The following is a 25,134-nucleotide window of genomic DNA, read 5'->3' as shown; positions in this document are numbered from 1 at the left end:
CAAGTTCAAATTTCCTAGATCTTTCTTTGATAAATTCCTTAAGTTGGCAAAACATTCTTTTTATAAAGTTAAACCCAAAACTCCCCTTGACACCAAGAACCCTTTTCATTCTACCTTTTGGTAATAATTTCATGTTACTTCCCACGTTGCTTAAATCCTTAATGGGAAAACAATTATAATAAGTTTTATGTTGGGCAGACTGATAAAGGATCTTTCTGTTAGACTTAAGCAACATAAATATAGTATAAGAACAGGACAAGAATCAAATGCCTTGTTTAATCATGATAAAAATTATGATCACTATATTGACTGGAGTAATGTCATCATCCATTTATTAAATACACAGTTGTAATATTAGTATTAGTGATGGTCTATACCAATTGGATAGCTTTATTCAAGTTCACTGTTGATATGTCAGCAGTGCTGGTAGCAGGGAAGGTGTCAGTAGTGCTACTGTTGAAAAATGTCAGCCGTACTGGTGGCAGGAAGGATGTCAAGCAGCGCTGGCTGGTGGCAATGAAGCTGTCAGCAGTCCTGGTGGCAATGAAGCTGTCAGCAGTCCTGGTGGCAATGAAGCTGTCAGCAGTCCTGGTGGCAATGAAGCTGTCAGCAGTCCTGGTGGCAATGAAGCTGTCAGCAGTCCTGGTGGCAGGGAAGCTGTCACCAATGCTGCCTGGTGGCAGGGGAAACTGTCACCAGTACTGGCTTGTGTTAGGGAAGTTGTCAGCAGTTCTGATGGCCCAGAAAATAAAATTCGATTGCAATGCGTTTCCTGATTAGGCTATGTGTTGTTGGGTTAGAATAGAGGTAGAAAACCTCACCTAATCATCTAAGCTCTCTCTCTCTCTCTCTCTCTCTCTCTCTCTCTCTCTCTCTCTCTCTCTCTCTCTCTCTCAAGCTAGTGACGTGTGTGTGTGTGTTGTGTGTGTGTGTTTGTGGCCGTGACCGTATCCTAGCCAGGTGTGCGCGAGCCCAGTCTCCAGGGGTTACACGTAAAGTTACACTCTGCCTCTACTCACTGAGCCACTTGTAGTCAAGGCTACCCCGCAGTAGAAGCTTAGTTAACATCATACAACAACGCATCAATCGCTACTCCACCTCCACAAACCTTTGCATGAGAACAAATTTCCTCTCAAGCTGATACGAGTGGGGAACAGCCTTATTAGAACGAGCTGGAAATTCGAGTAATCTTCAATTAACTGAGCGATTGCATGAAACTCGTCGTCATCAGCTAAACTGTTGTGATTTCCTGCGCTTCGCAACAACCTACGACGCTCCGCACGTCCGTCTACAACTCGACTACAACACCGTGAAATGTAATTGCAAAATAGCGTAATACTAGTCAAAGAATAATAGATCCTCGCGTTGCTGAAGTGCGCGGTTGAAGTTTAATGCGACCAGCAACAATTCACGAACTAAAACTGTGAAATGGAATCATGACATATGTAATTTATTGGTGTTAGTAACACAACTGATTCCCTTTACACTGTAATTGGAAAACATTACAACAGATGATGCATCTAAATTTAATCGGTGAAAGTGACTGAAATATTTGCGAAAAGGCGAATATCTCATATACGTGTACGACAAGATTAAGTGTTTCACACACACACATATATATATATATATATATATATATATATATATATATATATATATATATATATATATATATATAGGTACAGTAGGGTTGAGGGTCAAGTCAATTGGGAGGTGAGTTTGAATGGAGAAAAACTGAGGAAGTGAAGTGTTTTAGATATCTGGGAGTGGATCTGGCAGCGGATGGAACCATGGAAGCGGAAGTGGATCATAGGGTGGGGGAGGGGGCGAAAATTCTGGGAGCCTTGAAGAATGTGTGGAAGTCGAGAACATTATCTCGGAAAGCAAAAATGGGTATGTTTGAAGGAATAGTGGTTCCAACAATGTTGTATGGTTGCGAAACGTGGGCTATGGATAGAGTTGTGCGCAGGAGGATGGATGTGCTGGAAATGAGATGTTTGAGGATAATATGTGGTGTGAGGTGGTTTGATCGAGTAAGTAACGTAAGGGTAAGAGAGATGTGTGGAAATAAAAAGAGCGTGGTTGAGAGAGCAGAAGAGGGTGTTTTGAAATGGTTCGGGCACATGGAGAGAATGAGTGAGGAAAGATTGACCAAGAGAATATATGTGTCGGAGGTGGAGGGAACGAGGAGAAGAGGGAGACCAAATTGGAGGTGGAAAGATGGAGTGAAAAAGATTTTGTGTGATCGGGGCCTGAACATGCAGGAGGGTGAAAGGAGGGCAAGGAATAGAGTGAATTGGAGCGATGTGGTATACCGGGGTTGACGTGCTGTCAGTGGATTGAATCAAGGCATGTGAAGCGTCTGGGGTAAACCATGGAAAGCTGTGTAGGTATGTATATTTGCGTGTGTGGACGTATGTATATACATGTGTATGGGGGTGGGTTGGGCAATTTCTTTCGTCTGTTTCCTTGCGCTACCTCGCAAACGCGGGAGACAGCGACAAAGCAAAAAAAAGAAAAAAAAAAAAAAAAATATATATATATATATATATATATATATATATATATATATATATATATATATATATATATATATATATATATATATGTCGTTTCGCTCGTTAGCGAGGTATCGCCAGGAACAGAGTAAGTGCACTGTAACCACAGTCCCTTATCCACAACCAGGCCCCAAACACCTTTCTGTGGTTTCTTCTCAACGCTCCACATGACATGATTTAATCCAGAGAGCGTGTCGACCCCTGTACTACCAAATGGTTCCAATTCACTCTATCCGATGCTTAACTTACACCCTCTTGCATGTTCAGGTCCCATGATACTCAAAACGCTCTCCACTCCTTCCATTTCTAATTCGGTCTATTCCACCTCCTTGCCGCCTCCGCTTCTGATACATACCATCATTGGCAACCTCTCCTCACTCATCCTCTCCATATATCCAGGCCATTTTGGCAAATCCTCTTCAGTTCTCACAACCATACTGTCATTATTACCACACATCTCTCTTACCCTTTCATTTCTTATTCGATTAACCCTCATCACACTACATATTATCCACGCAGAATTCGTTTTCCTGTTTTTTTTTTTTCCAAAAGTAGAAACGGAAAAGGGGTCCAAGTGAGGTTTGTTCCCTCTAAGGCTCAGTCACCTATTCCTGAAGCTACCTCGCTCACACGGAAAATGGCGATTATGTATGAAATGAAAAAGATTTCATTTCCATCACCGACGGGACTAGTGTTTGTCGTCATGCTCATCTGTGCAATCATCGAAAATTACCTCTTTCCAAACACTCCTCATTGCCCCCGGGACTAAAGCTCCTTCATCTCCCTTATGGCTCACCTCAGTCTTTTGTTGTTCCATTTGCCGTCATATCTACTCCCATATATTTAAAACACCCCACTTCCCTCAGGTTCGCTCCATTCAAACTCATACTCCAGTTAGCGTGTGTCTTTCCACTGCTAAACAAAATGCTTTTGCATTTATTCATGGATGTTGTCAACTTTCTCCTCTCACACAGTATCCCAAACTCAATGACCAGCTTCTGCAGTTTCTCACTGGGGTCTTCCACGAGCACCGGTATCATGAGCAAACTATCATTTACACACACACATCCCAGGCTCCCTTCACCCAAGACAGACTGTAGATCTTCCCCTGCCAATCCAGCACCCTTGCCTTCACCTCCCCGTCCATAAGAATATGAGACAGCTATGTTGACATCACACTCCCTTGGTGTAGATTGGCCGACTCTCGTCAAGCAACAGTTCTTGCAATCTTCTTATTAATAAGTACGAGAGTTAATCATAGTTTATATTAACGAGAATAAGTACAATGTAATATGTTGAGATTTTCGTTACTGCTCGTAGAGATGGTTGGGTGGTTGTTTGGAGGCCTGTCACAACTGGCATAACCATTGATTAAGGGGCAAAGTCATATGAAGGTAATTAGAACAAGTATTGTATATCAAGTAACGTTGGGAAGTTGTTCAAGATTTTCTCTTATAGCCTCAGTGTTTACATGGCAACAACAGAAATCTGAGAAACTTGAGCTCATATTCTTTTATCTTCTAATCTGTCCCGATAACCCAACCTGAGCTGTGGCTAATCTACCAACATCCTCCTAGCCTAACCCAGACACTAGGTGCTGACAGTCCACCATTTCCACGTAGTTAGTTTCCAGGGAAGAAAAAAAAAAAAAAGACATGAAATCCCGTCTCTCTCCACAGGAGGTGGTCCCTCAGCCCCCAGCTGCTTCTGCTGCCAGTGAGAGTAAGGAAGCGAGATGTGAACTATGTCGTCATCACATCATTAATAATGCTCTTCGTCCTCATCCTCTACACAGTGTAAGGCTTCATCTAGACGTGACGATTTACTTAGACTAAACATGTATAAAGCCTCACTCTTCACTTCACCCGAGTTGAGTTTGACTGACGTATGCAAGGGATTGTATATATGCAGCGAGAGGTATATGGTCCTGGAGTTGTTTTGATACCCTGTTTAAAGGTGTTCAATGTTCACTAGTTCAGTGGATGTACCTTGAAGTTGACGGCCTTGAATGAAACAGTCAGTTTATAGGCCTGAGGCCCACATAACAACTAGTCGAGCAATGGTTTCAGAGCTCATTCTCTCTCTCTCTCTCTCTCTCTCTCTCTCTCTCTCTCTCTCTCTCTCTCTCTCTCTCTCTCTCTCTCTCTCTCTCTTAATCAAACACTGAAGGTAATTTCCTTTACTGGTCCTGTGTATGTAACTGCAAACTAGTCATCAAATGATATATTGCCCACTTGAGAATCAACGCATTCAAATCAGTCGTCTTAATTTGGCAACGTAACGAACTTTTTCAGTTGTAATGATTTGTAACTAATGCATAAATTACCCTCATTACCATATCCAATTGTGTTCCTGCTCAGGTCTAACCTATTAACAATTTTGTATATCGAGGAGTTTGGCGTTTTGGATGTAGAATGTTGTGTGTGTCTGGGATATACGTGACTCATAAGAGTCTCTGCTGGTGCCTTTTAAGAGACTTTGACGATGGGAGAGACATTACAGTGAACCTTCTAGTGTGCGTGTGTGTGTGTAGGGGAGGTGGTCACACCAGGCGAGCGACACAGACTTCTTTATGTTTTTTTTTTTTTTTTTTTTTATACTTTGTCGCTGTCTCCCGCGTTTGCGAGGTAGCGCGAGGAAACAGACGAAAGAAATGGCCCAACCCCCATACACACGTACATACACACGTCCACACACGCAAATATACATACCTACACAGCTTTCCATGGTTTACCCCAGACGCTTCACATGCCTTGATTCAATCCACTGACAGCACGTCAACCCCTGTATACCACATCGCTCCAATTCACTCTATTCCTTGCCCTCCTTTCACCCTCCTGCATGTTCAGGCCCCGATCACACAAAATCTTTTTCACTCCATCTTTCCACCTCCAATTTGGTCTCCCTCTTCTCCTCGTTCCCTCCACCTCCGACACATATATCCTCTTGGTCAATCTTTCCTCACTCATTCTCTCCATGTGCCCAAACCATTTCAAAACACCCTCTTCTGCTCTCTCAACCACGCTCTTTTTATTTCCACACATCTCTCTTACCCTTACGTTACTTACTCGATCAAACCACCTCACACCACACATTGTCCTCAAACATCTCATTTCCAGCACATCCATCCTCCTGCGCACAACTCTATCCATAGCCCACGCCTCGCAACCATACAACATTGTTGGAACCACTATTCCTTCAAACATACCCATTTTTGCTTTCCGAGATAATGTTCTCGACTTCCACACATTTTTCAAGGCTCCCAAAATTTTCGCCCCCTCCCCCACCCTATGATCCACTTCCGCTTCCATGGTTCCATCCGCTGACAGATCCACTCCCAGATATCTAAAACACTTCACTTCCTCCAGTTTTTCTCCATTCAAACTCACCTCCCAATTGACTTGACCCTCAACCCTACTGTACCTAATAACCTTGCTCTTATTCACATTTACTCTTAACTTTCTTCTTCCACACACTTTACCAAACTCAGTCACCAGCTTCTGCAGTTTCTCACATGAATCAGCCACCAGCGCTGTATCATCAGCGAACAACAACTGACTCACTTCCCAAGCTCTCTCATCCCCAACAGACTTCATACTTGCCCCTCTTTCCAGGACTCTTGCATTTACCTCCCTAACAACCCCATCCATAAACAAATTAAACAACCATGGAGACATCACACACCCCTGCCGCAAACCTACATTCACTGAGAACCAATCACTTTCCTCTCTTCCTACACGTACACATGCCTTACATCCTCGATAAAAACTTTTCACTGCTTCTAACAACTTGCCTCCCACACCATATATTCTTAATACCTTCCACAGAGCATCTCTATCAACTCTATCATATGCCTTCTCCAGATCCATAAATGCTACATACAAATCCATTTGCTTTTCTAAGTATTTCTCACATACATTCTTCAAAGCAAACACCTGATCCACACATCCTCTACCACTTCTGAAACCGCACTGCTCTTCCCCAATCTGATGCTCTGTACATGCCTTCACCCTCTCAATCAATACCCTCCCATATAGTTTACCAGGAATACTCAACAAACTTATACCTCTGTAATTTGAGCACTCACTCTTATCCCCTTTGCCTTTGTACAATGGCACTATGCACGCATTCCGCCAATCCTCAGGCACCTCACCATGAGTCATACATACATTAAATAACCTTACCAACCAGTCAACAATACAGTCACCCCCTTTTTTAATAAATTCCACTGCAATACCATCCAAACCTGCTGCCTTGCCGGCTTTCATCTTCCGCAAAGCTTTTACTACCTCTTCTCTGTTTACCAAATCATTTTCCCTAACCCTCTCACTTTGCACACCACCTCGACCAAAACACCCTATATCTGCCACTCTGTCATCAGACACATTCAACAAACCTTCAAAATACTCATTCCATCTCCTCACATCACCACTACTTGTTACCACCTCCCCATTTACGCCCTTCACTGAAGTTCCCATTTGCTCCCTTGTCTTACGCACCCTATTTACCTCCTTCCAGAACATCTTTTTATTCTCCCTAAAATTTACTGATAGTCTCTCACCCCAACTCTCATTTGCCCTTTTTTTCACCTCTTGCACCTTTCTCTTGACCTCCTGTCTCTTTCTTTTATACTTCTCCCACTTCTTTATGTGTTTATTATTATTATTATTATTATTATTATTATTATTATTATTATTATTATTATTATTATCATTATTATCATTATTATTATTAATATTATTATCATCATTATTATTATTATTATTATTATTATTATTACTTTTATTATTATTATTATTATTATCATTATTATTATTATTATTATTATTATTATTATTATTATCATTATTATTATTATTATTATTATTATTATTATCATTGTTATTATTATTATTATTACCATTTAATCTCTCTCTCTCTCTCTCTCTCTCTCTCTCTCTCTCTCTCTCTCTCTCTCTCTCTCTCTCTCTCTCTCTCTCTCCTTCCATGTTGTCTATTCTTATAGTTATGAAAGGAAACTGAGTAAAAGCATATGTACAGCAGATCTAACATGCAAGGAGAAAAACAAATTTGAAAAAAAAAAAAGAATTTCTAGTCAATGTGGCGAGTCCTTGCAACTATATCCAGAAAACGTGCCACCAACCTTCTTGTACATTGTTTGTAAGAATTATTCTCCCTGTCTGATCATTGTTTCCGCATTGTCTAATCTTTTATGCAGCCACTAATATTACAAATTAAATCTTCGTTGAATGTGGATTAAGAAAGTATTGCTTGCAGCTAATCTCTGAACTTTTCGCTAGACATACAAGTAACTTTTTAATTTACTCAGTTCCATATTGCATGAATAAAGAAGTGTATCTATCATTGAATTTCATCATTTACTGCAATCTATAGATGATCGATTTTCCTTTGTCATATTCAAAGTTTATATTTATTAAATGCGAGAGTGGGAAGCCACTGGTGCTGGTGGGTGGATGGTGAGACCGAGGACCGACCGATGTGGCTAATTAAACTGGTAGCTGTTGTTGACGGCATCAAGTCCAGCAGGCAAGATGCGGTAACTGAGCATCAAACACTGATGTTAAAACTGTGATTGACGAGCAATGGTGACCGTGCCACATAACCCCTCACCAACATCTAAGTTTGATAAGATGCCGCAAAATTACATCACGGTAACCCAACCTGGATGTATGTGTGGCTGACACAGACGCAGGAGATGAGGTTAAAATTTATCGTTGAGGTTTATAGATTGTCAGAACCAGAGCTGAGGATGACTTCCTCACGTAGGTTCGCGACGATGTAGTTAGAGTTAATGGAACCTGAGCCATAGATTGTTATTGAACACATACATCATCCACACAGAGTATGAAGAGACGATATAGGTTACAGGTTGGGTTAGTATGTTCGTGTGTATGGAGAGCAGGGTAGTATATGAGGTACGTTACTAAGGTGGGTTGATGGTACGATAGATTCAGTTGATAGACACCAGAGATTCCCTGACGACAGGAGGCAGTAGTTAGCCAGCCTCTGCTCATTGGCAGGGACCATCATGTTTTAACGTGTGTGTGTGTGTGTGTGTGTGTGTGGGTTGGGTAAGTGCAAGGCAGTTGTGGTATAAACGTATGGTGTACACGAGAAATAATATACATATGTACATATGATTTTGTTACATATATACATATGATTTTGTTACATATATACGTATGATTTTGTTACATACATACATATGATTTTGTGACATATATACATATGATTTTGTTCATCTACGTTACCAGACATCTCTTCGTCAGTTCTGTATGTGATTCTTTCCACAGACCTGATCAGAGGCCCGCATCTCTCAGGGGTGAGTGTTCACATCGTACTCAAAGAATTATTATCGTACTCAAAAATAAAGATGTCTTCCTCATGGTCTTAAGACAATTGATTATAATCCCGGACCTCTGCTTTGCCATTCATCAGCAGTTCAATATGTACTGAGTATCGAAGTACATTTAAAGTGATTATCACCTCATTATTCGTTTTCTATTCAAGTATTACGTTCTAATCACTGTGCATCAGCCATTGAAGTATTTCGATCATGAGACCAGTTATCAAAATGCTAAAATTAACAGCTTATGCGTTTCATAAGAAAGTACTTTAAACATCAATATGGTAATCATATTATATTGAACCATTATGCTTTAATCAGTACTTCAGTAAACGTTTTCTAAATGAAATAACTTAGTTTCGGGGGGGACTGTCTAATTATGTTTACTGCAGCTCAGCTTGAGAAGGGAGAGGAAGCTGTGAGGGTAGTGGATGGACGAGTGTGTTCCCTGACGTCTCTAAACAGCGACTCACAATTCCTGGACTACTTCAACATCACGCAGAAGGATCCAGCCTGCAAGAACTGGGTCAGTTATTTATCTGTACAGAAGACGAAGACTTACCGACTGACACCTCGGAGATGAATTCTGTACCTGTTTCTCTTGGATCAAAGTTAATTCAGCAACGTGTGGAGAAATTGTATATTTCATGAAGAAGAAATAAAGATTTTTTTTTGTCAGTGTCCGACCACCAGTGGTAAACAAGCAACGAAAACCAACGTGGGAAATGAATGAGATAATGGAGCCATTTCTTATTCATTTAGTATATCTTTTGGATAAAGTTAATCTTGAAGGAATTGATGAAGCTAGTGTGAGTTTATTTGCCGACTTTTTCTTTCAAGACTCTGATCCAAGTGAAGGCAGTAAATCGTCTGCTATAGTGAGCGATTAGACTCTTAGACCAATAAACTTTATTTGAAAACGGACCTTAGAGAGGACTGCTTCAGCGGTAACTAATGAAATTCAGTTTTAGATTTAACTCTTTTGACTAGTATTTATGTACTCTCTCTCTCTCTCTCTCTCTCTCTCTCTCTCTCTCTCTCTCTCTCTCTCTCTCTCTCTCTCTCTCTCTCTCTCTCTCTCTCTCTCTCTCTCTCTCTCTCTCTCAGTAAACAATACACGCTAGCTCTTCCTCACGATGAAACCCTGTCACAATTACTCATAAATATTCTGTCTGGTGTACAAGATAATTCCACAATATTTCCACAGTGAGTTCATTTACAAGTTGAATCTATTTCTCTGTGATCTTGATAAACATTATTACCACCGTATGTTCGCTAACACAAACATCTACAAACGTTTTCCATTACTCCATCTTAACAAACATCGGTATATCCAGGTATTTGGCGCCTTTTCATTATAACTATCTCCCACAAGTCTAAAACCTTAGTCTCAAGCTGACATTGTCTCACCAAACCAAATCATCTTAACATCCACTATCTCATTTGGCCAAACATCACCATCACTGTCTCTCACCATCCCAAACATCACTACAGTTTCTCACCATCCCAAACATCACCATCACTGTCTCTCACCATCGCAAACATCACCACTACTGTCTCTCACTATCCCAAACATCACTACAGTTTCTCACCATCCCAAACATCACCATCACTGTCTCTCACCATCCCAAACATCACTACCACTGTCTCTCACCATCCCAAACATCACCACCACTGCTTCTCACCATCCCAAACATCACCACCATTGTCTCTCACCATCCCAAACATCACCAACACTGTCTCTCACCATCCTAAACATCACCAACACTGTGTCTCACCATCCCAAACATCACCAACACTGTCTCTCACCATCCCAAACATCACCAACACTGTCTCTCACCATCCCAAACATCACCAACACTGTCTCTCACCATCCCAAACATCACCACCACTGTCTCTCACCATCCCAAACATCACCACCATTGTCTCTCACCATCCCAAACATCACCACCACTGTCTCTCACCATTCCAAACATAACCACCACTGTCTCTCAAGATGCCAAACATCACCACCATTGTCTCTCACCATCCCAATCATCACCACCACTGTCTCTCACCATTCCAAACATCACCACCACTGTCTCTCAGCATCCCAAACATCACCAACACTGTCTCTCACCATCCCAAACATCACCAACACTGTCTCTCACCATCCCAAACATCACCACCACTGTCTCTCACCATCCCAAACATCACCACCATTGTCTCTCACCATCCCAAACATCACCAACACTGTCTCTCACTATGCCAAACATCACCAGACCCTCACCATGCCAAACACCTTCCATCTCTGTTCGCATCCCTAACCAAATTCGGATCTCACCTCCTCCAGAGAAAGTTCGGGCAGAAAGATGGACGCGACAAAGCGAAGTACGTTTGTCTGGATGATGCGTACGATATCAAGGCCAACCGTTGCCTCGTCCTGTCCATTGGCGTCAGTAAGTGGGCCTTCGAGGAAGACTTCGACCACTTCGGCTGCCAGGTGGGTGTATGGTAGCAGGATCTTCCTCATTGTTGTAATATATATATATATATATATATATATATATATATATATATATATATATATATATATATATATATATATATATGTATATATATTATATTTATTTATTTTCTTATTTATTTTGCTTTGTCGCTGTCTCCCGCATTTGCGAGGTAGCGCATTAAACGAGGTAGACATTAAATATATATCGTTACATTTAATGTCTACAGGAGCCAAATATTTATATAAACGGGTGCAATTTCAAAAATGATCCTGAACACCCGAAGGTTTATTCATTTATTTTCTTTGAATGATAGGGAAAAAAAAAAAACTTGATGTTGACGGCCTTAATGACCCTGGTATAAAGCCCGCCAACAACCAGCTAACCTTGACGGCTAATCAACAGGTGACGTCATGAAGCCAGGTGTCCACACCAACAGTAGAACATAAAAGATACGGAAAGTTCTCATCTGTGTGGTGGATAGGAACCAAGGCAAGTGTTCACAGTTGATATTATGAGCGTGTGTGTAGGTGGGGGGGGGGGAGCCAGGTGTTGATGGCTTGTTTTTCCAATACATATAATTTCTTTTTTTCATACTATTCGCCATTTCCCTCGCTTGGTCTCCTTCTCTGCTCCTTCTTTTGGAAAATTAGAAATGAGAGGGGAGGATTTCCAGCCCCCCGCTCCCTCCCCTTTTAGTCGCCATCTACGACACGTAGGGAATACGTGGGAAGTATTCTTTCTCCCCTATCCCCAGGGATAATATATATATATATATATATATATATATATATATATATATATATATATATATATATATATATATATATATATTGTTCTCGTAACTGAATGAATGTTCTTGCCCGCCATGGAAGCTACGCTGGTGTTCTTCGTTGTTCTATTCCTTAGTTATTTTGTTGTTGTTTGTTGTTCTCTCTATTGTTTATTGTTGTTGTGTTGTTGTATCATAACAGTTGGCCTTGTGTTGTTGTCTCAGCCACAACAAGCCGTATCTTCGTCGAGGATCAAGTACATAGAACGATTATATTATCCACCCCAGCACTGGCGGGGGGGGGGGGGGGTTGTCGTTAACCAGTTCATACTGGTTGTTCGTGTGTGCACACATCTGTTCCCCGAACAACAGGTGTTCACAACACAGACGTTCGCGGACGCCGGTCACCCATCCACCCACACACCTAACACCTGTTGCTGCTGTTCTCTCTCTCTCTCTCTCTCTCTCTCTCTCTCTCTCTCTCTCTCCTCCACTCCCGCCAGGAAACAGGGTGGCCTAGCGTTACGTACATGCACGCACGCACCATCAGTAGCTACGTCCTGAAAGCGACCTCTCCTACGGCAGGTGTACGCCCTGGAGCCGCTACAGGAGCCGCGAGACCTGAGCAAGTTGCCCAACACTCGGGTCCTGCCCCTGGGTCTTGCTTCCTTCGTCGGCCAACAGATGGCGGAGATTGACGGCAGAGCCGTTTTCTATAAGGTAATGTCGATGACCCCGTGTGTGTGTGTGTGTGTGTGTGTGTTTGTGTGTGTGTTGGAGGGTGGAGTCCCTTCTCCCACACCCCGTCCCCTCCCTCGATGTTACATGGGGGGTCTGGCTTGTGTGATGGCACCTTATATATATATATATATATATATATATATTTTTTTTTTTTTTCCAAGGGAAGGAACGGAGAATTGGGCCGGGTGAGGGTAGTCCCTCAGGGGCTCGGTCCTCTGTTCTTGACGCTACCTCGCTGATGCGGGAAATGGCGAGTAGTTTGAGAGAGAGAGAGAGAGAATATATATATATATATATATATATATATATATATATATATATATATATATATATATATATATATATATATATATATTTTTTTTTTTTTTTTTTTTTTTTTTTTTAGACTTTGTCGCTGTCTCCCGCGTTTGCGAGGTAGCGCAAGGAAACAGACGAAAGAAATGGCCCAACCCCCCCATACACATGTACATACACACGTCCACACACGGAAATATACATACCTACACAGCTTTCCATGGTTTACCCCGGACGCTTCACATGCCTTGATTCAATCCACTGACAGCACGTCAACCCCTGTATACCACATCGCTCCAATTCACTCTATTCCTTGCCCTCCTTTCACCCTCCTGCATGTTCAGGCCCCGATCACACAAAATCCTTTTCACTCCATCTTTCCACCTCCAATTTGGTCTCCCTCTTCTCCTCGTTCCCTCCACCTCCGACACATATATCCTCTTGGTCAATCTTTCCTCACTCATTCTCTCCATGTGCCCAAACCATTTCAAAACACCCTCTTCTGCTCTCTCAACCACGCTCTTTTTATTTCCACACATCTCTCTTACCCTTACGTTACTTACTCGATCAAACCACCTCACACCACACATTGTCCTCAAACATCTCATTTCCAGCACATCCATCCTCCTGCGCACAACTCTATCCATAGCCCACGCCTCGCAACCATACAACATTGTTGGAACCACTATTCCTTCAAACATACCCATTTTTGCTTTCCGGGATAATGTTCTCGACTTCCACACATTTTTCAAGGCTCCCAAAATTTTCGCCCCCTCCCCCACCCTATGATCCACTTCCGCTTCCATGGTTCCATCCGCTGACAGATCCACTCCCAGATATCTAAAACACTTCACTTCCTCCAGTTTTTCACCATTCAAACTCACCTCCCAATATATATATATATATATATATATATATATATATATATATATATATATATATATATATATATATATAATACCAGCTGTATGAATTAATTATGAACGCTTAATTGTAGTGATTCATCAGAATTTAAAGTTCAGGTCATCTCTCTCTCTCTCTCCTACGCCAGGTAACTCGCTACAAGACCCTCCTGCAGCACCTGGGTCTGACACGCTCCCTTGTAGACTACCTCAGCGTGGACGCCAGGGGCAGCGAACTCGACCTGCTGGAGGACGTGTTCGCCACGTGTCCTGACCTTGTCCACAACGTCAAGCAGTTCAGCATGAGGCTCTACCACGGCCCCAGTGGTAAGGAGGGGGGGAGGGGGGTGTGTCTAAAATCTAATACACTTTTGACCATCGTTAGATATAAGATCATATCCTTGTCTATATCAAATTCTAAATTATACAGACCTGGTTCATACTTCTCGTCTCTGTATAGTCTAGCACAGACCTGAATATAGTGATATTCTGAATAATAGAATCCGGACTAGATTACTTTAGAAAGGGAATCTTGATTATATGATTATATTGACCAGTCTTCACTATAATTAAGAGCCAGACTCTACGTTTTCCACCAGCTTCTCCGATCATAACTGAACTAACGTTACACTTGATATTATTTTCATAACTGGTAAACATATTCTTGATTTAATGTAATGTTATCGTTTGTTGGTCCTGATGGCCGGCCAGTCACCTGAGGAAGGTTATAATGTCAATCATCAATATCTTATCATGTGATTATCATTGACCTCAAACTTCACATATGCAGTACAAACGAAGGACATCGAAAACTAGAGAGAATATGTTTATATACCGCTACAATGATTGGCAGCTAATGATGATGATGATAACAATCATAATAATAATAATAACAATAATAATAATAATAATAATAATGATAATGATAATAATGATAATGATAACCAACAATATGATAACAATAACAGCAATAATAATAATAATAATAATAATGATACTGATAATAATAATAATAATAATAATAAAATGATAAAATAATAATAACAACATTGATAACGATAATAATGATAATAATAATGATAATGATAATGATAATAATAATAATAATAATGTCTGTGTGTAAAGATTTATCAATCAGCCCGTTCTCGGGTGTGCCATTACTTGCACAGGTCGGGTGTGTGTTAGTAGTAGTAATAATAATAATAATAATAATAATAATAATAATAATAATAATGATAACAATAATTCTTACGTTACAAATATACGTATTTTGAAAATTCTCAATCAGATGTCAGCAAGTCTCGAGCTGTTTTGACTAGTACAGAAATTTCGCTGACTAAATCAACGTAAATTTATCGAAGGAAAACATCTTTTCCACTTATCAGCAGACTACAATAACCAGTGGAGTGGTCTCAAGTGAGCAGTTGGTCACAGGGTATACTGGAATATTGGCACAATAAGCAATACTTGTAGAACGTTGATGATAAATAGGCTTTCTTAGCGTCATGGCGATTCACTTTGAACATTTCTCATTCTAATGTCTCTCAGAGAACGAGAACCTCCCTCCTGGTGTCCCACCCCGGATCACCAGCACTTTCAGCTTCCTCTGGACTCACTTCCAGCTGCTACACTGTCACGGGTTCCAGCTGCTGCACACGCGACAGCTGGAACCATATGTCCACGAGGCGGTATGGGGTCGCGTCGTCAACAGGCAAGCAACACTGGGTCGGACCATCTTATTATTAGCTCACAACAGACTAGTACATCACCAGTTGCCTCACAACAGACTAGTACATCACCAGTTGGCTCACAACAGACTAGTACATCACCAGTTGGCTCACAACAGACTAGTACATCACCAGTTGGCTCACAACAGACTAGTACATCACCAGTTGGCTCACAACAGACTAGTACATCACCAGTTGGCTCACAACAGACTACTACATCACCAGTTGGCTCACAACAGACTAGTACATCACCAGTTAGCTCACAACAGACTAGTACATCACCAGTTGGCTCACAACAGACTAGTACATCACCAGTTGGCTCACAACAGACTACTACATCACCAGTTGGCCCACAACAGATTAGTACATCACCAGTTGGCTCACAACAGACTACTACATCACCAGTTGGCTCACAACAGACTAGTACATCACCAGTTGGCGCACAACAGGCTACTACATCACCAGTTGGCTTACAAAAGGCTACTACATCACCAGTTGGCTCACAACAGACTACTACATCACCAGGTGGCTCACAACAGACTAGTACATCACCAGTTGGCTCACAACAGGCTACTACATCACCAGTTGGCTTACAACAGACTAGTACATCACCAGTTGGCTCACAACAGACTACTACATCACCAGTTGGCTCACAACAGACTAGTACATTAGTTGCAATCACTATTTTCCCAAAGATATATCAATTCTCTTCCTTGTTTCTTTGTTGAAACTAACAGAATATATCTACAATTTTCGCTCAGGGATGTTGTATTGTTAGACATTTAGCCATAAAACTTTTGGAAGTTATTTCATCTGACTTTGTCATAAACTTTCAGTATAAGGGAGAGACACGAAAGATTTTATGATGATTATATTCAAATTCTGGGCCTGTGTTTCAGGGATAGTTGGTCTCCCAATTCTCCAAAACCAGATTCATCTGTTAAAACATTATGTTGGTATAATTTACGCCTCATACATATATGCTTCAATATTCATTTGCTTCAGGTTTTCATGTAAATAATTCAGTGAAGATAATATAAAACTTGTTGTCAATAGAATCGTTTAAATCATGTGCCTGTGCTTCTGCTATGGGAATTAAGATCCATTTAGGATACAAGTAGTCTATATTTCTCTACAGGTCTGAAAGATGATGATTGGTAATGGCACAAAGGAATTAGATGTGAACCGTTGGTGTCTGAACCTGTGCTCCTGGCGAGCTCGCAGCCTAGCTGGAACATATGTGGTCGGCGCATGTGCAGTCTGCAGGGCCTACCCTCACTCACCCACGTCCTGTCTACCAACGCACGTCGTATTTTAACTTCTTGTACCTAATTTGAACATGATAAAACTTTTTTTTTACCTTAATCTAACTTTATTTTGACCTGAAGTCATACTAATGATATTACGGTAAGATAATCTATATATTCAAGCCTATCAGAAACTAGTAAGGGCTTTGGAGAATGTCACTTGAGGCAGGAGAGAAATCGGCCTTCGTCCAACCCAGCCAACCCCGTAGTTCACCTCTACAAAACTGCCTATAAAGAGACTCCTCCGTTATCCATATATCTATATATCTATATTATTATTATTATCATTATTATCATTATTATTATTATTATTATTATTATTACTATTATTATCATTATATGATGATACAGCGCTGGTGGCTGATTCATGTGAGAAACTGCAGAAGCTGGTGACTGAGTTTGGTAAAGTGTGTGGAAGAAGAAAGTTAAGAGTAAATGTGAATAAGAGCAAGGTTATTAGGTACAGTAGGGGTGAGGGTCAAGTCAATTGGGAGGTGAGTTTGAATGGAGAAAAACTGGAGGAAGTGAAGTGTTTCAGATATCTGGGAGTGGATCTGTCAGCGGATGGAACCATGGAAGCGGAAGTGGATCATAGGGTGGGGGAGGGGGCGAAAATTTTGGGAGCCTTGAAAAATGTGTGGAAGTCGAGAACATTATCTCGGAAAGCAAAAATGGGTATGTTTGAGGGAATAGTGGTTCCAACAATGTTGTATGGTTGCGAGGCGTGGGCTATGGATAGAGATGTGCGCAGGAGGATGGATGTGCTGGAAATGAGATGTTTGAGGACGATGTGTGGTGTGAGGTGGTTTGATCGAGTAAGTAACGTAAGGGTAAGAGAGATGTGTGGAAATAAAAAGAGCGTGGTTGAGAGAGCAGAAGAGGGTGTTTTGAAATGGTTTGGGCACATGGAGAGAATGAGTGAGGAGAGATTGACCAAGAGGATATATGTGTCGGAGGTGGAGGGAACGAGGAGAAGAGGGAGACCAAATTGGAGGTGGAAAGATGGAGTGAAAAAGATTTTGTGTGATCGGGGCCTGAACATGCAGGAGGGTGAAAGGAGGGCAAGAAATAGAGTGAATTGGAGTCATGTGGTATACAGGGGTTGACGTGCTGTCAGTGGATTGAAGCAAGGCATGTGAAGCGTCTGGGGTAAACCATGGAAAGCTGTGTAGGTATGTATATTTGCGTGTGTGGACGTGTATATGTACATGTGTATGGGGGGGGGGGTTGGGCCATTTCTTTCGTCTGTTTCCTTGCGCTACCTCGCAAACGCGGGAGACAGAGACAAAGTATAAAAAAAAAAAAAAAAGAAATTATCATTATTATACTTAAGTGCCGTCTCCCGCGCGAGCGACGTAGCGAGAGGAAACAGAAATAGTCGTAATGGAAAAATGTTCGAGGGACGATTTTTAGTACAGAACAGTATATGATTATTGAAATCAGTTCATCAGGGTTCTTCAAGTGATATAAAGTGTCATGTGTCACTTTACAACCCAATTATGTGTTTTGTTGGACTTGTTAGCAATGACAACCGACATCTGAATGGTCTTTCATACCAACTTCTATATCGTCCACTGTGACAAACAAACATTAATGAGACAAGTTAGGTGACTGCATTTCTTGAGTGGTGATGCATTTTGGAAACGTCTGTTAGATGACTCTTGGGTACATAACCACCAAGAAAGGGTTAAGAAATAAAAAATAAAAAAACACTATGTTATTTTTCTTCATATTCTGCGTTCACTAGACCTCTGCCTGTTATGAGGCTTTATGTTCCTGCTTGCCTCTCCCAAGGCTCTCGTAAATCACTGTTGTTGTGTTCATTAGACCTTTCAGTCCGTAAGGGACCTAAGCTTAACCAAGCTGAAAAGAGTAGTGAAGTCTGATGTATGTGTGTGTGTGTGTGTGTTCGCGCGAAGATTCATCAGTTCCAATCTCGTCACGGGTTCTTGTCAGTACATCCTGTTCTCAGGATGCCATTATGTGTGACTGAGTGTAGCGGGTGGAAATAAATTGTATTATGTCCGACCATTTAGAATTATCGTGACCGAAGCAACGCACCCAGAACGGTGTTGGCTTCGCGAACCCAAGTTCAGAGACCACTCGCTTACACACCTGAACGTACCTGATTCTCTCATGGAGAACTGGGGAAGCCATAGACCTCATTAAGAATTCTTTCTATGTAATGAATGTATTATTTTCAACCTTGCGGATCATTCAAATAGAGAGGTTTTTACGACGGACTCCTTGTCTGAATCATTCATTGGTGTTTTGAAGCAACTGTGAACGAGAGCTTCGTCCTGCATGACGTGAACTAAACCACTTCTTGTTATGGTGGTCTGTGTCTTGTTGTTACTGTGGTCCGTGCCTTGTTGTTACGGTAGTCTGTGCCTTGTTGATACTGTGATCTGTTATTACGGTGGTGTGTGAGTTACTGAGGGATAGTTCAGGACTAAGGAACACAGCCGTTGGTACTGAAGAGTGAGTTACTTGTCCGTTCTTTCGATAGTGAATGTTATGATGTGTGGTGTTCGTGGTAGCCGTGGCTACATTATGGTGTATCATAGATCGGTTGTCTTGTAATATCCAGAGTTTGTTAGCTTGAGTCCACAGGTCAGAGGAATTAATGTGTAGGTAACGTAATTTGTTATTATGATCAATCTCGTATTTTTGTATTATTATTATTTTTATTCCATTCTGGCTGGGGCAGAGGTAGAAGAAAAGCCAGTCCAGATATGTGACCACTTGGCTCCTCTGTATTGGGCAGAATGAGGTGATAGTAGAACTGATATCATGCGGAATGGAACAATTCATCACATTTTACACAACACACAACATCTACCTATATATAAGCCCACTACATTACTGTTACACACACACACACACACACACACACAACACACGACCTGTGCCAGTAATGGCACCCCGAGCACACACACACCCGACTTGTGCCAGTAATGGTACCCCAAGCACACACACACCCGACTTGTCCATCTTTTATGAAACATGACATATTATGATAATATTATGGCAAGGATGTGTTAGGTTAGTGGGTTGGTTCTTTAGGCTTAATAACTACCAGGGGTCATCAAAGCTCGTCAACGTCAAGTTATAAAACCCGACAATCATCAGGTAGTTAGGGTGATTACAAGATGATGTACGTCCTTATTGCAAGTACGACACGGAGGCCATACGTGTGTGTGATCTTAACAAAACATCCTTAACACCTGGAGAGTCTTAATGATTGCCATATAACAGTTGTCGGTTGTAGCCTGATGCCACTTGGCTGCCTTAACGACCCAGGCAGTTGAGAAGAATAAAACCCAAACCAACCAATCAACTTTTGTTTACAATTTGTATGTAATGGAGAGAGAGAGAGAGAGTTTTACACACAGTGTTGCCGTTAATGTGTGTGTGTGTGTGTGTGTGTGTGTGTGTTGGCGCAAGTGGGTTGTGTAGTATTCTTTGAGATGTGCCATTATTGGCACAACTCTTATCTGTTTTCGTGTGTTCCGTTATTAGCACATGGAACTGTGAGTGTAGTGGAGTCTTATAGCCATGAAATACCGGCCACTAATCAGCTAAACTACCAGTGGTCGTCAAATCCAATATAATTTGATACTTATGATCATACATAGAAGAATATATTAATTATCTTTCGTTGTCTGTGTATATAACTAACGTTACAACAGACGTACAAGCTAAGGTGAATGAGTCGTTATATTTTCATATATGCTCCGTACATATATTCCCAAACGTGTCATTAGAATATAATATTATCAGACTGTAAGTCAAACCAGGGAACTCAACAGATTACTTTTCGTACTTTACAACTATCGAAAGGTCCGAAGAAAATGGAATGCGCATAGCATGTTTTATGGTTCACTTGTCTATATGAAATGTGTTTAATTTTGATTCTGAAACTGAAAAATGGGACGGTTGAACTGAAGCGAATAATTGAAGTCAATAAAAGCAAGAAATATCGGACATGAAGAATGACAATAAGATAATCGTAGCCAGAATAAGAGTAAGAATAATGCTACTTATTGTAATGTCAACACAAATGTTGATCATTGTAACGAAACTGATGAAGTATTATTACTCGTCATGATTATTGAATCTATAGTGAAGGTATTATATTGATCCTTGCCTGCATGATAGTAGAGCTACCTAGGTTAAAACTAGGGTCCATTACTTTCCTAGGTAGGGTACTATTCTTAGCTAGGATACATTACTCATCTAGCTAGGCTATATTACTCCTCTCCTAGCCTCTTTTCCATTTCTTATCTTTCTTATAATTATCAGCTTCGAAACTCGTTCCTCCTTCAGTTAACATTTAAGGAAAATGGTCATAGATATATTTCCATCTCCTTGGATCTGTTACACATGATGGAATGAATCTTGCGCTATGCATTTGGCTAATAATCAGTGTGAAAAACTACGAAATTTGCCGAAATATTCGGGAATAAAATAGTCTTTGCCTGAGAGAAACTGGTAGAGCAAACTTTGATATAGAAGAAAAGACTCGTTGCAATCAAAGAAAACTAATGATTTATCCTAGCGCTGTACCACATCGTATTTACAGTGTAGACTATTTATTTTTCATGAAATGAATGCAGACATCAAAATGATAAAACAGGCAATAGATAAGTGAAATGGGCCATAGTTGATAATGATGATAAAACCTTTCGGAGAGAATGTATTAGTAGGATTGCGGTAACCGCAAAATAAACATTAGGATGGTGACCTGTTTCCTTAGGCAGGGATGCCTTTTCGTTCATATAGCACTTTTGTGAACTTATGTTTACGCCAAAATCAGGAAGATATACCAGAATAACATGTTGCATATAGTCCAAATTAGCCCCTTCTTTATATGGCCGGCCAGCCGACACTTCTGGTATATTATGATGAGACGATGGTCAATAAATTGGTTGATGATCTGTTTAACTTCAGTAGCCGAAACATACATACATACATACATACATACATACATACATACATACATACATACATACATACATAAATACATACATATGTGGAAATTGTTAATCTTGGGCCGTCCTTATTTTTGATACAATTGTCACAATGAATTTAACGGTATCAGATGCTGGAAATAGGTTAGTCCTTCCTGAATATGCAATAACAGGTTACGGTTCTTTTAAGAAAGAAGAAAATCAGGTAGTGGTGTCTTGCTACAGAAATTAACTTTAATCTCTACTTGAAATTGTATAGAGTATTGCGGTAGGCTACTGAGTTAAGGATTAAATTCCATGATCCTCTGTCTGGAGGACGTAATCTAATTCAATTTCGAGAAGAATCAGAAAAGTTAAGAAGTTCCATGATACTCATCCTGGCATACACTATGTCATTCTAGTACATTTTGTTAATTTCGGGATAAAGTCAAGTACACCGCTTAAGAAGACGTGTCACACCAAGCTGCTTTTATTAGTTACCGTTATCATATGATCATTCTCCCTCCACAACTTCTATTTGTTCGTAAATGCAAGGCCTATATCACTTGTTTCATGGGTGTTGTATTATTCCTATAAGTTCATTCACTCCATAAGAAAGAAGTAGTGGAAAGTGTAAGAGCGATGCAAATCGCTTTGTGGGCTACCGATCTGGTTAGGGTCCCATTGAGAAATTATATAATTTGTCTTTGGATGGCTGCGAATCTTTTCCTTTTATATCCAACTTTATTTTTGCCAGCTCATTTTTGACACAACTAGAGCAACATAGATGACATAGACTTTATAATTCTATAATATTTCGGGGTTTGGTCACACCCTTGCATTGGCTATGGTGGATTTTCAGTGAAAGAGTGAACTATATGATTGGTTACGGAGGATTTGATTTACTTTCATCCGGGGAAAGATGAGTTAAGGATCCACGACACGCGGGTCACAGGTTTAAGTAAGTGCTAGACCTTATAAGGTTAGGATGCGTCAAATGATAATTAGATATAAGTTGAGAGATTTGAGAAAATTAAAATTTTCCATTTGCCTCACCAATCAAGAATCCCTTCCCTTCCCGTCCAAACTGCCAATATGGCATTTCAAAAATAGGATTAGAGGCGAACAGAGTGTATATTCATTAAGGTATATAATCCAGGAACTATACTTCCGCATCTATGAAAAAACCTGTTCATAATTTTATTTGTATTGTAGTATTTTATGTAAATTTTATAAAAAGCAAAAACATTTTGCGTTTTTAAGACGAGATTCACAATACATAATATTATCCGTTATTTAATAATAATGTAATTTACAAATTATTTCAAATTATATGAATTAAACGATATATGTATTATTCTTTTAGAATAGTTTATCTGCACATAAGCAGTTCTCTCTTTCCACGAAGCAGAAAGTGTATATTATGGTAAACTATAAAGAAATCGAATTTCATGAACCACCAATGTGATAGAATCCCCTCCACAACATTACGAGTTACCAATACAAGAATAGTATTATTCTCAGTTGGCTACTTCATGCTTGCGATATTTCAAGACCAAAATTGAGTTCCAAAGATTTTTACCTTTCTGAATATGAGTATCTAAGAGGACTGTAAGGATGCGTGTCTGTGACTTTAATGGCATGAATTTAGGTGAAAGTTTCCCCGTTTACTCAACCTAGTTTGCAAATTGAGGATATATAAAACACTCATTTTAGTGTTAGAGGCTTGGTTTTGTCTAAACATTTGTCAGTGTTGTCATCAATATGGGTTGAAGGTTCTTGTTGTTTAAATAATTACTTCCTTGTATTGTCCTGTACTGTACGAGGGGGGAATTCTACACTCGTGGGACCCCATCTCTTGTACTATGTGAGAAGGGAGCTCTACACTTGGGCTCCATCTTTTGTGCTGTATGGGGAGGGAGTTCTACATTCGTAGGTCCATCTCTTGTACTGTACAGGGTGGGAGTTTGACACCCGTGGGGCCTCGTCTCTTGCACTGTATGGGGAGGGAGCTCTACACTCGTAGGGCCCCATCTGTACTGGATGGGGAGGGAGTTCTACATTCGTGGGACCCCATCTCTTGTACTATACGGGGAGGAACTTCTACACTCATAGGGTCCCATCTCTTGTACTGTACGGGGAGGGAATTCTACGTTCATGGGGCCCCATCTCTTGTATTGTACGGGGAGGGAGTCCTTCACTCACAGGGCCCATCTCTTGAACCGTCTCTATTTAAAGTTATGTATGCTATTCACACCTCATAAGTCATTTCATTTCTTTCATCCAACTCTCTTATATTATGAAAGTATTTCTTTGCATCCTTTCTTACAACTTTCTAGTTTAATATTGTCATGGGCTCTGGATGTTCTTTTCCTGCAATTCTTGAGGAACTGTTCACTGTTTACGTCATCAATATAGTTTAAAAATTTAAAAGATGAAGTCAGGTCACCACTCACTCTTCTCTCTTCCATGGTGGACGCATTAACGACATGTAGCCTCTCCCTGACCCAGCTCTGTTAATTCTAGTACCATCCTTGTTACTTTACTTTGGATCTTCTCCATATGAGCACTTTATGCTTTTTTAGTTGAGGTGACTAACCTGAGAAGCATATTCTACTTTTTGTCTTACGTATGATGTGAACAGCTTGCTGGATATTCCCTCATCCATGCATTTGAATGTCACTGTAATATCTGCCAGCAGACAGTTTGTCTCCTTAACTATGTTCTTGAAATAGGACTTTAGTTGGGGATATTCCACCCAGTCTTTTCTCTGACCTAAATAAAAGCTCACTTTCTCATAATACCTAAAAAGGTTTGTTACACATGACCTTTTCCTGCTGTCTCTCACTATAAGTACTCTTTCCTCTGTAAGATTTCATCCATTTCATTTCTGATTATCTTTTCCAGTACCAAGCGGGCCACACTCGTCTGGGAGGCCCGTCTTCAGCACAGCGCCTCCTTCGAGTTTCCTTTCCCCCTAGACTAGTACGACGCTTGCTCAGCCTAGCACTGTACCCTTCCCCAGCAA

The 25,134-nt window shown here is 40.6% G+C and overlaps 1 protein-coding gene across 1 annotated transcript; it reads left to right on the top strand.

Moving 5' to 3' along the window:
- The first annotated feature begins 998 nt into the window (after nt 1-998).
- Nucleotides 999-17,374, top strand: LOC139753127 (uncharacterized). Its single transcript, XM_071669250.1, has 9 exons — nt 999-1,316; nt 4,238-4,354; nt 8,873-8,901; nt 9,318-9,451; nt 11,258-11,407; nt 12,769-12,903; nt 14,270-14,447; nt 15,669-15,831; nt 16,986-17,374. Coding segments are annotated over exons 1-9 (921 nt in total). The 5' UTR covers nt 999-1,314; the 3' UTR covers nt 16,999-17,374.
- Nucleotides 17,375-25,134: the final 7,760 nt, after the last annotated feature.

This window comes from Panulirus ornatus, chromosome 2 (genome assembly GCF_036320965.1).
Source record: "Panulirus ornatus isolate Po-2019 chromosome 2, ASM3632096v1, whole genome shotgun sequence".
NCBI lineage: Eukaryota > Metazoa > Arthropoda > Malacostraca > Decapoda > Palinuridae > Panulirus > Panulirus ornatus.
The sequence above is the reverse complement of the archived record's forward strand: the minus strand, read 5'-3'. Positions and strand labels throughout refer to the sequence as shown.

Excerpts from the sequence above, each read along its gene's own strand:
- LOC139753127 (XM_071669250.1), top strand. Across the intron at positions 8,902-9,317 it reads GAGGCCCGCATCTCTCAGGG|CTCAGCTTGAGAAGGGAGAG; the intron begins GTGAGTGTTCAC and ends TGTTTACTGCAG. Across the intron at positions 14,448-15,668 it reads GCTCTACCACGGCCCCAGTG|AGAACGAGAACCTCCCTCCT; the intron begins GTAAGGAGGGGG and ends AATGTCTCTCAG.